The sequence below is a fragment of the Gobio gobio genome (assembly GCF_949357685.1).
Source record: "Gobio gobio genome assembly, chromosome: 2".
NCBI lineage: Eukaryota > Metazoa > Chordata > Actinopteri > Cypriniformes > Gobionidae > Gobio > Gobio gobio.
Genome location: NC_137098.1, coordinates 36126367 through 36142357, shown reverse-complemented (window position 1 = coordinate 36142357; position 15991 = coordinate 36126367). Strand labels below are relative to the sequence as shown.

Sequence of the window (15991 nt, the reverse complement as noted above, 5' to 3'; positions counted from 1 at the left end):
CTGGAAGTTGAAACACATGGCCTCGGCCATTGTGGTAATTAACACATTAATTGACACAATTAGTTAATTTTATATTTATTTTAGGGAATTAATACATTATGACACATTTATCTAATAACAATTGATTTATTACTTATTCAATTAATTATATAGAATCTTCATTTGTTGCTGATGCAGTAATCATTAATAAATGGTTTAGTTCTTGATGAGTCATACATTAACTCATGATTATCTGTGCATTAGTTAAGCATGAATTAATGCATATTAGTTCAACCGTATTGTAAAGTGTAACCAATTTATTTATGCAATGAATTATGTACATTCAGATTTATGAAGGCAAGGCAAGGCAAGTTTTTTCTCAGAATGTGAGACAGACGCTTAAACTGAGGTTTAGCGAACATATAACGCAATCCCATTATCATTTAAACATGTTACAATACATACAGTATATCAAATTTCCATTAATATTATCAAATATTTTAATATTATAAATACTATAATATTTCTTGTTGCACTGTATTGTTTTTGTAGAACTCTACAAATGTACTGTCTGTGCCGGGGCCAAGGTTTTAAGTAGCTATTTTGGTGTTTTTATTTTTGAAAATTACAGTTCTAGAGTCTAAGCTAAGTCTCCCAGACGGCAGCTCTGACTCAAACACATGATTTTGTATTGCATCAAATTCAGTCATTGTTTTGGAGTAACACTAGCATGCTGTCAGAGCAAAGTGTAAATGTCTCAGTGCACATTTTGCTGGCTTTGAATTTTTTATTGCTGTCACAGCTGTTTTCACATGTGGCTAACTTACTATTCTTTCTGACTGTAGAATCTGTTATTTGACTGTGGAAAACAATAACTTGTTGCAGTGTTGCAAGAACCTAAACACTAAATTACTTAAACACTGTCTATTAACAGTTTTTTTTAACGGCAATATTAATATAAAAAGTAGTCCAAAAGTCACTGAAAAGCCTTAAAAAAGGTTCAGAAGCTCAGAATGTGAGACAGACGCTTAAACTTTTGTTGCTTTGTGATTCATTTGAGAGAGAGAAAAGCTACACAGCAGGCATGAGTCCATTGCTTTACAAGTCAGAGTGAAGTCTTTTGGCTTTGCTTTCAACTTGCATGTAATCATATTCTCATGTTACCAGGTAACTGTTGCATCTACAGTAGTTGTATTTGTACTTATATAAGACCTTTTTTGTAACGCTAATAGTCATATATGTATAACAACTAAAATATGGCATTGTAATTTACATATATGAATATATATTTGCATAATTACAAATATTAATATTCTGGGATAGCCTGAATATCAATGAACTTCATAACAAAACTGCTTTACACACTGTTCTTATGATTTTGACCCATTCTTCCAGGATGATTTCCCCCACGTTGTACAGGTTTGGTGTCATGCACTTTAATTTTTAAACAGTGCCACAGGTTCTCAAGTCAGTGATCAGATCTATGAATGGGTGCATTCACCCTGAGCCACGTAATGACCATGTAGCTGTGAGGTTTTATTCAGGGCAGGCAATGTGTACTCATGTTAATGATTCACAGGTAGAGGTCATTTGTAAGGTAATTGTCTGTTAGGGTAATTGCTTTTGATTTATGTAAACCTATAGCTTATCCACCACAGAAATGGAATAGCCTACCTATGTAAACAACATTTTTTTACATTTTATTTTCAATCAATTACATGTTTAAAAATAAAAGTAATAATAATAAAAAATCTGGTAATAAGCTAATAATCATTGATAATAGTCAAATGTTAACTGTAAATGCAAATTACAATACAGAATGTCTATTAGTCAGACATGTTGGCTGCATCAGAAACCTGGAAAATGCTAGCCTGGATGCCAGCCGAATTTAGCCCCGCCCACAACGTTTGAGTTCGGGAAATTCGGTCTGGAGTTGATCCGTTGTGGAGCAACTATGCCCGAACAGAAGCTGTTCGGACCAATGAAATGGAAAATGCTGGAAAAATGGAAAATGCTGCCTTCGGAGGACACATTTAAAGGTAGGAAGGCATCAAGGCACTTGTTAGCTTCACTTCCTGTCTCCTGAGATTCCTTAATCTGATCGAGTTTTGAAGGCAGCATAAATGTATCCTTCGCTGCCTTTGATATCCCACAATCCTGTGCGTTCCTTTCTGTGACAGTCAAGCAGAGAAAGTTAAGAAAGTTGCGTTTGCTGGTCAGTTTGTGTGTAAATGTACATTTTTGACCAACGTTTTCCACTTCTGATGTAATTTCTAGCGAGAAATTACTAGTAATTAAATATTTGTTTAGGTTTCTCTATTTTGCTGTAGGTCATTAAACTTTTACACTGCCTTAGAAGTCTGTCCGAAATCAGTTTCGTGAGGTGCCTTCATGCACAAACTCTGCCTTACAAGTCAATGTCTGATAAGGCAGCGAGGCAACAAGTCAGCTGCCTAGGTTTTCGGACGCAGCCGTTGTTTTAAAGGTGCACCGTGTACATTTTAGCGGCATAGCGGTGAGGTTGCGAATTGCAACTGCCCAGCGTTCACCCCTCCCTTTCGAAGCACATATAGAGAAGCTAAGGTGGCCGACACAACACAAAGATGTCTATCATTATAAAACATCAGTATATGTCAAGAATACGTTTTAGGTGGTTGAAGTATTTCAGAGATATTGGCCTGGTTTTCTTTTACATTTAATAGGGCTGGATTACCAGCCATGCCCTCAGACGCAAGGGTCCATGCAGGGACAAGGCATAGTAAGACACCATGCCACCCACTGAGACAAGGCTATGGAGTATAGGCCTGTAGGCCTATTTATAGGCCTACAATTAGTTCTGTCCATGCAGTCATTAAAACCCACAGGAAATATTCCTTAGTTTGTTTTTAGCAAACACCACACTACATAAATTGAATACAACAAATAGGTTATGCAGCAGCATAGGTTTTAATTGCAACAAATGTAGCGTCGTTCTGCTGCATCCTGCTTGTTATGTAGGCTAATTCATACTAGTCAAAATGAAGTGTGTCATTGCTGAATGTCTAGCCACACGACAACGGTAATGCCATGCTCCCTTTAGAGTTAATTTAGGCTATAGTAGACAGTTCAATTAAATGCAACTACTAGCCAAAGTCAAAGTATTCAAGACAGAAGTCCTAAACAACACACGGTGCGGACAGTGCAATCGGCTTTAAAGGAGGCGGGGCCTAAGCGGATCAGCTCGTCTGTCAATCAATCACAGCGCGCTTCATTCACCTGTTACCGCTGTCATTAGAGTCGGTCCACACACTCTCTACAGCAACACTCAACACACTCGCCGACTGCACACATCCAGCATCTGACTCGCTGCTCAAAGAAGAGGAAGCAATGACTGGACATCAATGGGGTTATGGGGAGGAAAACGGTAAGTTAAGTGTGGATATTTAATTTAATCAATTTTTACTCCTGCTAAACACCGTAGGGTAGCCTAACCGTTGTGTTTCCCGCATTCAAATACTCTATACTATTATTCCTCAAATTCTGTTTACAAAAAAACAAAACAAAAAAAAACTGAATTACATCAACGCTCCACTAGAATAACTGGAACCTGTTAAGAAAAAGGAACTTTTTGCAACTTTTAACAAGAGCCATTATTATGACAGCAACAGGTATAGCAATATGTTTTTGTTTTTAAATATGCAGGCTTTATTACATTAAATTAAGGCTGGCACGACTAATTTTTTCGGCTATTAGTCGACCAAGTTTTTGTGTTTGTTCTCATTCATTAATATGTCCAGACATCTGTTAGATTTAGTGTAGCACATTTTGCTGCCCAATTTACTGTTAATGCGAGATTAGCCCAGTTATCTTTTAAAGGGATAGTTGCTGCTTAAACATAACTAGGCTGTAGGCCTCTGCTATGTCAAAAGAACATTGTACACTCATAATAAAAATATGTGTCACTGGAGACCTGTGCTGTGCGTTAAAAATGTTTAACAATGAATAGCTGTGACTGATTTTACTGTGTTAAATAATTGTCTAAATTAATCATCATCTTATTTTTGTTATTTTCTTCCCCCCTTTATCACGAGGAAGTCTGACCGCACTGCTGTTTTCAACTTTGTTCCTTTATTAGCAAATTGTAATGTAATATGCACATTTTGATGAAACAAAAGATATGGAGATGAAAGCTTGTCTTTAAAACATTTTTCTGTTTATTTTTAGATTTTAGTTGAAATTATGCATTATTAATAATACATACACTTGTGTCCCCATGCTATAGATCCTATTCAGATTTTCCCCCTTACAAATTACATGAATAAAAAGGGAACAATTTTAGAATATAATTTCTGTTATCATGATTTTGTATCGTAAATAAGTGATATAGTTCTCAGTTTCACTCAAGGCTTGTATGTCTAAATAAACTGTAAAACTGTCAACCATGTATTCCCTTATGTTCTCAGCACATTACAATGTTTAATATTTAGCTTGAAATGGTACAATGCAATTTATGAACGCTTAAACGCAAATTATTTGTCTGACACTCTAATATTCATCTAAAATGTAACCAAAAATGTTGAAAAAGTCATCTGACACACACGCACACACGCACACGCACACGCACACGCACACGCACACGCACACGCACACACACACACACACGCACACGCACACACACACACACACACACACACACACAATAACATCTAATATAATCTAGATAAGGCTAAACAAAACAATAGAGTAAGATATATCCTTAAAATTACATTTTAAAAAACTGTGCTTTTGTTTACTGCTTTCTGGTTGGTTGTTAAATATTGTTTTCTAGGTCCATCAGAATGGTACAAAGCCTTTCCCATTGCCGTGGGTAACCGCCAATCACCTATTGATATAGTCCCTTCAGAAGCTGTATTTGATGCCAAACTGTCTCCTATCTCGCTGTCTTACAACAACTGCACCTCTCTCTCCATATCAAACAATGGCCATTCTGTAGTAGTGGAGTTCATTGACACAGATGAGAGATCAGGTTGGTATCAGTGACAACATTATTACTGCTTTAAAATTTTACTGTCACAGAAGGATGTTCAAAGAAGAATGCCGCTTTGAGCAGGCGATGTTTATTTCTGTTTTGCATGTTTGGTTTTACACACAACACGTTTGTTCTTCCTCTTCACACAGCTCATGTCGTGCAAGGGCCACTGTGAGATAGGTTTCTTTAGAAGAACCTTAACCAGCTGAAAATTAGATGTTATGTAAAAAGATGAATGACCGACTTGCTGTACCAGTTTTGGTACTGTTAATTAAAACTCAAACTTTTTTGGTATTTGCAATAAAGCTGAAATAAAATAAAATATAAATATTAAATAAAAAAACTTAAACGTATTTCAGTAAGGTGCAACATTTCTGATTTCCGTTTAAGTTTATAAATTTATAAAGGTGAAATAGAATAAAAAAGTTAAATAGAAATATATTTTATATAAGACAAAAACTAATAAAATAATTAACATTACATTACAAACTTTACAATTACAATAAAAACTGAAAATATAAATAATGCTATTTTAGTATTAGTATTAAGATAACACTGGGTCATACTGTCACAGCAGAAAGTCTCTAATGAAAAATGCAGCTTTTTCTGCACCAATGACCCTGTCATTTCAGCTCTCATTCCACCTCACCATTTAAGCTAATGACTGTTATGTGAAATTGCACACATCAAAAATAGTTATAACTGTTCGCTCAACAGTCAATCAAAAGAGAAGCTCTTGAATAGGACAATTGTCAGCATTTGTGGTTTCTGAGCCATCATAAAGGTCTTGGGAAGCAATCGAATGCTTAAGTTGTCATTTGTTGAAATGTTCAAAGTGTCCCTTATGAAGCATCCCTCACTGTGAGAATTAGATCTAGTAATTAAACAGACTGTTCGGCAGGAGGCACTTTGGGTTAAAGCTCTTAAAATCAACAACACTTCCCTACAAAAGAAACAAAAAAAGTAGGACTGTGCGATATTGAAGAAAAATGAGATATGCAATACCTTGTTAAATAATGCGATATTCGATATGCGATACGATATTGCTTTAAGTGCGTAAAAACTATTTAAATTATATTTAAAAAGAACTGAGAATGATACCATTTATGTGTTTCACATTCTTTCTGGGAAAAGAACACTCTAAAAATGTTGTGATTGAAAGTTGGGTTGAAAATGGACTAACCCAGCAATTGGGTTGTTTTAACCCAGTGAATGGGTCATTTTAAACCAATCGCTGGGTTAAAACAACCCAATTGCTGGTTTTTAAGAGTTACATTTTTTAGAGTGAAAGCATCGCTACAACTTCTGAAAGTGACCAGCAGTGTTTTAGCAAAGATATTAATGTCACAAATCTGACAATATAATTTTAACATCAATGTAAACAAACAAAAAATGTAATGCGGCAGGTTTACTGTATTAGCAGGCTGTCACTTTTAAGACCTAATGCACGGATCCGTTTGACGCGCATTCGGTTTCTTTCCCCAACTGATATCGTTCACTTAAAGCATAACCGACTGTGTTTACATGAATACTCGTCAAGACAGCCATTTTGACATAACTGTGTGTGTTTTTGACAGTTCGAGTGTGTAACAAGACACGAAAAAAAGAACGCCTCGTGCGCACGTTTCGGTGTGTGTGTGTCAGAGAGCAGACAGCGCGAGACTGCAAGGAGTTGTTTTCCGCAAGTTATTGCGTTTAATAACTCTTTTTAACGTCAAGCAAGTCACATAAGTAACAGTTGTGTGCCCAGTCTATTCTCTGCTATATGCAACGACCTAAAACGTACACTTTTCACAATGTTGAAATAGCCTATTAAAATCATTCAGATATTGTGTGCCGTTGCGATATGCATATTGCGATATGTACATTTGCGATATTTCGTTAATTTCGATATATATTGTGTAGCCCTACAAAAAAAGCATATAATGATTGTACAACAGAACTAAAGATACTCATGTGGCAGAGCCCGAGAGTGTGAAAGAGTGAGGAGTTGTAAAGAAAGTGAGGCTGGAGACAGTCTCTTGGCTCCAGTGGTATCAGACTCACTGAACTAGTGGTTAGACATTGGGTTTGCAAGACACCAACCATCCATTTCATATCATGTCTAAATATGTCATGCATGTCATTGTATTAAATGCAAATGTAAGTAAATGTCTAAATGTAAGGAGAGATAAAAAGGAGACCATGAGGTCATGAGTTACAGTGCTTCATGTCAGTGTGTCTTGTTGTCTTTATCGTCTTTTTTGTCTGACTCACTCAAAGTGAAATGAAGGGTAGTCACTTTACATGCAAGTTATGGGACGTTCACACGGAAGATGTTTTTGCATTTCACTTCTCTGCTTTTCCATTGTTTTCCTATGAAAATATGCCTGACAGATGTGTTTGACTGTTGCATGAATGTTTCCGCATTTTCATGCATGACGGCGTACTAAAATCGCAGCGCTCAAGTTAAAATAAGTTGCGTAACTTAAAAAAAACCTCCAGCATCTTTAGACCTTATTTGAGATCTTTTTTCATTTAAATGCCCTGCTTAAACTGCTCTTTTCTTGTGGCAGTGATCCGAGGAGGTCCTCTGGAAAACATGTACAGGCTTAAACAGTTTCACTTCCACTGGGGATGCAAGGGTTGCCCCGGCTCTGAGCATACGGTTGGAGGGAAAACCTACGCGTCTGAGGTGAGTCTGCTCGGTATACGTGTTCTCTCTTTCTGTGCATTATCATGATCTTTTGGTGTGACCTCTGTCTCTCTCCAGCTTCATCTGGTTCACTGGAACGCCATAAAGTACAAGTCCTTTGGCGAGGCAGCAGCAGCCCCTGATGGCCTGGCTGTCCTTGGCATCTTTCTAGAAGTTAATGTGAGTCAGCACTCATTTAAGAACCAAATAATACAGCATTAGTTCAGGAGCATGTGATCTGTATATTAGAATCATATTATTCAATTTAGTAGTATAAGAAAATTTAAAAATGAATGGTTATATAAATAAACAGATCCATAGACGAAAGGGTATACTTTTTACTTATTTTCCTGTCAAAGATAAAAATATCAGTTAACACTATTTCGATATTCCACTTTAGACATTCTAACGTTTCAACTACATGTCAACTAGTCATTAGATTATCAATAGACCGTCTGCTAACACCTTTTTTCGATGCTCTCCCAACAGACTATCTACTGACTATAAGTAACTTTGCAAGTACACGTCAACTTATTCTACTACCCCGAAGCCTAACCCTAACCTAACAGTCTACTAATACTCTAATGAGAGTTAGTTGACAGGTAGTTGCAAATTATGCCTAAAGTGGACCATCGAAATGAAGTGAAACCAAATTCAGAAAGGTAGTAAAGTGCAAAAATGCTGAAATGCAAAAAGGGGACATTTACAGATGTTTTAACTTTATTTTTTGTACCTATTATAAAAATAAATTTTGCTTTTTTTTTTTAGACCGGTGATGAACACAGAGCTCTTCATGAGATAACAGATGCCTTGTATATGGTTAAATTCAAGGTATGTGTGAACTGGGGAATATATGAATTTCTTTAGGCTATTTTGAAGAGAAAGCATGAATAAATATATATTAAAACAATAGAGGTCTTCAGGTAGCTTGCCAAATAGATGCGGTTCTTTAATCCCTGTTTTTGCATATGATTGAATTTGGAAACACACAGAAGCCTCTTTGCATGTGATTTAATTTGTAAATGTATGTCTTGAAATATGTTAATCAGTTTCTAAAGAATTCAAATGTTTCAGGGTTTTTTTTCCCCCCAAAGTGTCTGTGACACCACCACAGATTAGTGGTTTGAACCCCTGTATTTTGAGTATTTTTATTTTTGAGACGTTAATAAAATATCTGATTATTCAGCTCATTTTTTTTTAACCTTATCTATGCATTTCTGTCTTGGCATGCACATTCACATTCATTCATTCAAGTATGAGTCACATTCCTTTATTTTATTCATTAGTTGCTTGGCATTTTAGGTGGTTTGCACAAAGACTATGACAAAATATGTATCTAATACCACTATTGCAGAAGACTAAATGTAATATTTTGAGAACTGGCCATCACAAAACTCATTGGGGCTTGTGTCCCCTACATCCCTGTTCAGAGCATCTTTAGTTCTGCTGTACAATCATTCTATGTTTTTTTGTTTTGTTTCTCTTGTAGGGAACTGCTGTTGATTTTAAGGGCTTTAACCCAAAGTGCCTCCTGCCGAACAGTCTGGAATATTGGACGTACCCAGGCTCTCTCACCACTCCTCCACTGTACGAGAGCGTCACATGGATTGTGCTGAAGGAACCTATTTATGTGTCAGAGAAGCAGGTGGGTTGCTTTTGGGATCGATGCTTGCTTTAGTTTGCTCACACGATCAACTTGTTTGTACCTTATTTATAAACTGTCTTGCTAGTGTTTGTCATGACCATCCTCTGGCTTATTGACAGATGTCGGTTTATGAAAATGAATGGTTGTGGAGGGAGATGGATGTGGGAAGCACTCCCGCTGAATCAAAATCATTGGTAGTGATGTAAATGAGGGATAATCCACAACATCCCAGTTGGTGATGATAGTGAATGTGGTCAGACATGATCTCATCTTTGCTGTCGACGTGAGAGCATGTCTGTTTTCTGTAATTGGTTCTGCATTAGTAAATGATTCTTTATTAACAATTAAAGCAGTATATAATATTGCTGTGAAGATGGTGTTTAGTTCATAACTAAAGCCCTGCTGTGTCAAGGCAACACATTAACATGCCCAATAGCTATAAAAGAGGGTTCTTATTTCCCAGTTGTGTATTCTGTTATATACTTTATGGATGCGGATGGTCAAGGTATGTATGTTTAAAGGAGTCCAAGTGAGCAAATTGAGCGTGACTAAATGTGCATGTTTTGGCATTAAACAGTTAAAATCCCACTGCTGATTCAACACTCCATAAAGGTAATTTTAGCACAAGACTTGTGCTACATACACTAGACCTACACTACAGAAATGAATACTTTTATTCAGAAAGGATGCATTGCGCACAGAGAAAAGGGGTGTCAACATTGTACCTTTAGGGGTTCAACAGCTTGGCATGGCAGTCTTTGTACCTTTTTACTCCTAAAAGGTGCATATTATTAGAATACAAATACGTACCTTAACATACTACTATGAACCTTTTTGTAGTAAAAAAGGTACAAAGATGTAATTTTAAGGGTACAGCCCCAGCGACAAGCTGTTGTACCCCTAAAGGTACAATTTTGACACCCTTTTCTCTGTGCGTATACTGATTAAAAGTCACAGTAAAGGCATGAATAATGTTCCAAAAGATTTCTATTTCAAATAAATGCTGTTCTTTTGAAAAGTGTATCATGGTGTGCCACAAAAAACTCTTTTAAACATTGAGCAGCAGATTTCTGAAGGATCATGTGACACTGAGAACTGGAGTAATGATGCTGAACAAATCAGCTTTGCCATTACAGGAATAAATTGCAACAAATAAATTAACAATAATATCTCACAATATTACTATTTTTATTGTTGTGTTAAATAAATGCAGCTTTGTTGAGCATACAAGACCCAGAATTTTGAACCGTAGTGTATATCCTTTGCCATGAAGTGTCACATTACTGGATTTGCATTTCAGATACATATATCTACATGTATGTACTGTATGTCCATCGAAGAGACCGCTGTGGATTTGGTCTCCGGCTCTTGTCTAGTCCCTCAGACTTTGTACTAGGAAATTGCATTAGAGTAAGCATGAGCAGGTTGGCGGCATAGTCGTGACAGCGGCCTGGCGCGTATGGCATGGGGCCACAAGACTTTGATCTTGTACAGCTTATTAAAATGTTTGATTGAGCTATAATTGGAAAAAGCTCCGGAGATTCCCAGCATGGAGAACCAAGCCTGTTACATAAGATGTGGTACCAGAGTTGATTTCTTTTGCAGTGCAGCTTGTCACTTTGCCAGGTTCTGTCTTACATGCTGTGTTTCATGCTTTCTGGACTTAGATGGGAAAGTTCCGGATGCTGATGTTTAACGGAGAGGAGGAAGATGACCGAAAGCGCATGGAGAACAACTACCGACCACCACAGCCACTGAAAGGCAGGAAAGTGCGGGCCTCTTTTAAGTAGCCTGTTTGCCTAAACCACCAATTGTGATCAACTATACTTCAAGACACTGTTCTAGAATCACCTCTGAGGTTGAAGCATGAATAATAAGGGTTTGGGGTATGTTCAGTTATGTCACTCTCTGTCTGCTGCTTAAAGGTTTTGGCCGACGACCTCGAACACAGTTTGACTTTCACATTGAGCTCTTTGTACATTTTTAGATCCCTGCTCATCCACCTTGATCAGGCTTGTGCATGAGATCCTTGTTGCAGGAGATATTTGTGCTTCCATAGGGTCCAAGCTGATGGGGTCTGATAAGCCGGCTGTCGTCTGCTCTCTCACTGCTATAGGAAAGGGTCGGTAATCCAGGAGCCTGAATTTTAACCCCTTAGTCTCCACCAGAGGCTCTTGTTAACTTTTGATAAGGCATGTGTCTTTTAAGCTGTTCATAATAAGGCAGATGGCGCTTCCAGGAAACGTAGACCTGATGGTGGTGGGATGGCACTTCATTAACTCCGAAAGTTGCATTATTACACTGAAATGTCTCACTAATATACGTAGATAGCATTTCTGTTTATAATCGATTGTTGTGACTCCTTGAAGTAAGTCTTTAAAGACTCTTTTTATTAACACCGCACTGCAGTCACTGTAGTGAATTGTCCTGTGCTGTCAGTGAAGCCTTATAAATGCTTTTACAGTAATAGGAGGGTGATGTGTGGTGGTTGAAAAGAATGATGGATTACACTGCTACAAAACAGTTCCTATATGTAATTCCTAATGGAATATCTGGCATGACTGTAGGAGGGGTAGGGAAGATCTCTATAAGGGCAGTGCCATATTTAGACTCATCTTCTGGATAACACCCAGTTGAAACGACAGGGATTTTCCTTCGGGTGTATTTGGTTGCTATATTTTGGTGGATTTAATATATATTTTATATTGTATTTAGTCTTTATGTTAAATATGTACAAAATAAAAATATTTTAATAATCTATTTGTCATTGTTTCTACATTATTTGACATTTTTGTTGTCATTATATATGCAGATTAAATGCTTTTATTTTATCATTTACAATTGATTAACACTTAATTAAGTGTTAAAAATAACAGATGAACAGTTATTGCGTAATGTAACTCTCCATGTGGAAGACAGATGAAATTTGCAATTTCTACCAGCTATAGTTCATATTAAGCTAGTCTACAGTGCTGATTTTGGACCTAAAATACCCATTGCCTGTTTGTCCCTTCATAATAATACAGTTTTGCTGTAGCTACTTAATCTGTAAAATAAAACAAAATTATAAAAGTATGTTTTCTTTCTGTGGGCTATATAGGCTATTGAAATTCTGCAATCACTGTCATGTTGTAATTTTATCTGCATTGTATTGCTTTCTTTTTTTTCTGTTTAAATTGCATCAATCTGTAAATTCTACAAATTAATATGATTATTTTAACATATTCTTATTGTAAAATCAAAAGTTTTGTTTGGTTCAGTATTTTACAACAACATTTTTAGTATTTTCGAAATATTACTGTACATTTAACAGAATTTCTTTGTTTTTGTATTTACAAAATTTTGATGTCATGATTTTACAGAATTTCTCAGTTAATTTCACAGACATGTTTTACAGTGTACTTATAAAAAGAAGTAATTGCAATAGCAAGATTTGTGCCACAAATAAAAATTTTCCTATGCAATATTTTATTGCTAGCACAAAATACAGTAAAGTATTTAGACTACTTAAAATGTATTTTCTAACCTTGAATCAAGTAGTATTTATTTTTTTAAAAAGACAGAACAAGCACACATTTTGAACAAAATGTCACCTTTTTTAAAATTGTATTTTTATTACAAAAAACAGTTCAAAATGAAGACAAACCTATTTATAGACTGCTGGATGTCATGATGAATGGACTACTAAAAAGAATCATTGACTTGGTTGTATGTTTTGCTATATAAAGTCTCTAGAGATACCCTTTGGGACCACACTTTTTTAACTTTCTGTTCACTTTTCTCAACCTTTTGTCCACCTCGTCAAAGTAGAAGCCTTCTGGATGCAAACAAATAAAGTTACAATTACTGTGATTCTAGACGGTTCTTTATCCACAAATGTCCCTGCATCCTCTACGTGGTCGTAGGCTATTTCTGCACGACCACAATCCTGCTAACATACGGTCACCAATCTCAATCCTTTGGTCCTGCTGCTTGTCTCAAAAATCAAAGTGAAAAGAGGAAGCAAGAAGTGGCTTGAGGCATTCTGAACGTTTGTATCTACATCAGCCTGCATCGAGCACACAGTAAGATCCCAAGTGTCTCATGACCACTGTTGAAAAAAATGAATTTAAAACACTCTAAAAATGCTGCCAAGCAAAGTTACAGCGCAATAAAACACCACTGTTCCAGCTGAATATCCATTAGTTTATTTTAATCAGTCAGTTGGCAGGTATTAGCGATTCATTTTTAAATGTAGTAGGCCTAGCCTACTGAACCTCCTCTACAGATTCTTTCTGACTAGTCTGGCGACCTCAATTGGTGATAGATGGATTAACAGTTACTTGCAATGAGTGGTGGTAGGCCTACTCAACATTTTAGAATTTGAGAAATATCTTTGGTTTGAAATAGCTAGATGAATTTGAATCAAATTGTTTTGATCCAGTAGGCATATGCAATATATATATATATATATTCCTGCAGGACCAATACTTGGAGACGCTAACCTAAAATCAAACTGCATAGCCTACTGTAGCTCAAAAATATTTTATAATAGCAGGTTGTTCCTTTAAACTATATTCATGTTGGCTTGTACGCTGAAAGAGCCTAGAACGCTTTTGCTTTCCTGTAACAGCAGTTTTTAAGCTCAGCTCACGAGTCGCAGCCTTCAGAATTGAGTGAGGCTGGAGAATGTTTAACCTTGTCGATCTATGAGTCAGTGTTTTCCTGCAGGAGCAGTCTAAGTGTCTTAGTGTGGAATATTCAATAGCACAGACTTGTTCCATCAAGTAATCAGGCTAAGGCTCATTACACAAGGAAATAAATGGTAATAAAGGGGGGATGATAATAATGAGGGAGTTTTACGCTTCCATTTATTTGTTTTACTTGCATTGTATGGAGTTCACTTTTAGCTCTATCCTCATAGGTGCCACTGTCCATGTGTACAAGGACATTATATTTTTGTGAATTTCTCTGAATCCTGTAAAGAGCACATTCAGGGCTTTTCTCCTTGGTCTTTAAAAATGACTGAATTATCAAATTTAGCAGTCTTACGCAATTTTTTTGTAATAGTTTGTAATTATCATTTAAAAGTCTAATTTTCAAATGGTTTATTATAAATAAACATCTCAGGAAAATGTAATGGGGTTTCTAATCAAAATATTACTTTATGTTACAAAACAGGGCATTTATTTCATACATGTCCACTGTTTATCGGGCATTTTAGGAGACACAACAAGAGAATAGGGAAAGAAATTACATATCAACATTCCTATAAAATATATAATATTATTATAAAAATGTTGCCAACTATTACTCCCATTATTACCCTTCTTTTTTTTATTACATGTTGCTCCAAGAACACATTAATCTGCAAAGTAGAGACGGTGTATATACATGCATTGAACGGGAAAGTACAGCCATTTTACCCACATATTGCATAAAGTAAAATGGAAAATCAATGAATTCCGTTATACTGTATCTTTCATAACATAGTTGAGAATCTTCTTTAAACAAAGTTTGGTTAAATAAATCCTGAAACCTAAAATCTGATTTGTGAAAGAAAAACAAAAATCCCATTTATTTTTTGCCTATATCATTTCATTTCATGTATTTTTTCCTGGTGTCCACTTACGAGGACATAGCATAACATATGAATAAAATATCAAAATTAATCAAAAAAATTTTCTCCATTTGTTTATTATTCACTTAACAATGTAATGGCATGAAAAAAATACTAAATTTAAAAATATACATTCCTGGGTAATAAAGTGAATATAAAACATACTGCAACTACAACTGTAAGGTTACTGGTGTTTTTTGTTTTTGAAAAGAAAAGAAAAAACATTTTACTTTAAAGGTTAAAAACTAATTTGCACAACACTTCTTATTCCTGAAGGGTGTGTAATTATCATTAACCAGCAGATGGCAGCATATCCATAGCGAACATGTTTTAACCAAGCGCCATAAGAAGCTCTCAGTGCACGTCATTTTTACAACTGGAGACCTAGACTCAAATTACTTTTTTCATCAATCAGTAAAATTATCTCTATGCCATTCTAATGTACTATATTCCATTATTTAATTGCATTAATAAACAATGAACAAACCTGTGGATTGTCTATTTATAACACACCATCATACACGCTTCCTTTCTCCAAGGTCATGCATTTCCTGATGACATCATAGTATCTGATTCTTCACATGAAGTGATGATATCATGCTTTTGGTGGCTAAGTAATCCCAGGTGGAGTCATATCTCTGTTGTCTGTTGTCATTTGAGCAGTCTGATTCATGGAAATTTTTCTGTTTGTAGCTTCATTAAGAATTAATGAGGCTGGATGTCTAGTATATATTTAACATATTTGCAGAGATAGGATTCCCAGAATAGTCACTGTGCCGCTGTGTACAGATCAGTGATACCTGAGCAAGCACAAAATGTATGGCTGCAATCAATGTTGCATGTAATGTAAACTGCATCTGGATGTTGTAAAAATAGAAGCAAGCTGATATTTTTGGCAACATGGATATCAATAATACCAACCACTGTCTCAATATGAGATATAACCAATATCACCCAAGGGAAAGCAAAGCTGACTCTAGATAGAATCACTTGCTGTTGCTCCTTTGTTGATCATCAAATAAGAGACACGGTCGCAAAACAAAATTTAATGAAATGTTATGGTGGTTTTAGAAGCAGCCTCACGGT

General features: G+C 36.0%; 1 protein-coding gene across 1 annotated transcript; it reads left to right on the top strand.

Moving 5' to 3' along the window:
- Positions 1 to 3242: 3242 nt before the first annotated feature.
- On the top strand, positions 3243 to 12356 carry ca7 (carbonic anhydrase VII). The gene is made up of 7 exons (XM_079843621.1): positions 3243 to 3382; positions 4787 to 4984; positions 7543 to 7661; positions 7740 to 7841; positions 8430 to 8492; positions 9151 to 9306; positions 10974 to 12356. The coding sequence occupies exons 1-7, from the start codon at positions 3346 to 3348 to the stop codon at positions 11094 to 11096; spliced, it is 798 nt and encodes a 265-aa protein (XP_079699747.1). The 5' UTR covers positions 3243 to 3345; the 3' UTR covers positions 11097 to 12356.
- Positions 12357 to 15991: the final 3635 nt, after the last annotated feature.

What these genes read in the sequence shown, in the direction of transcription:
- ca7 (XM_079843621.1), top strand. Translation starts at nt 3,346, where the DNA reads ATGACTGGACATCAATGGGGTTATGGGGAGGAAAACG. An exon ending in GGAAAACCTACGCGTCTGAG is followed by an intron (nt 7,662 to 7,739) that starts GTGAGTCTGCTC and finishes GTCTCTCTCCAG; the next exon opens with CTTCATCTGGTTCACTGGAA. An exon ending in TTTATGTGTCAGAGAAGCAG is followed by an intron (nt 9,307 to 10,973) that starts GTGGGTTGCTTT and finishes TTCTGGACTTAG; the next exon opens with ATGGGAAAGTTCCGGATGCT.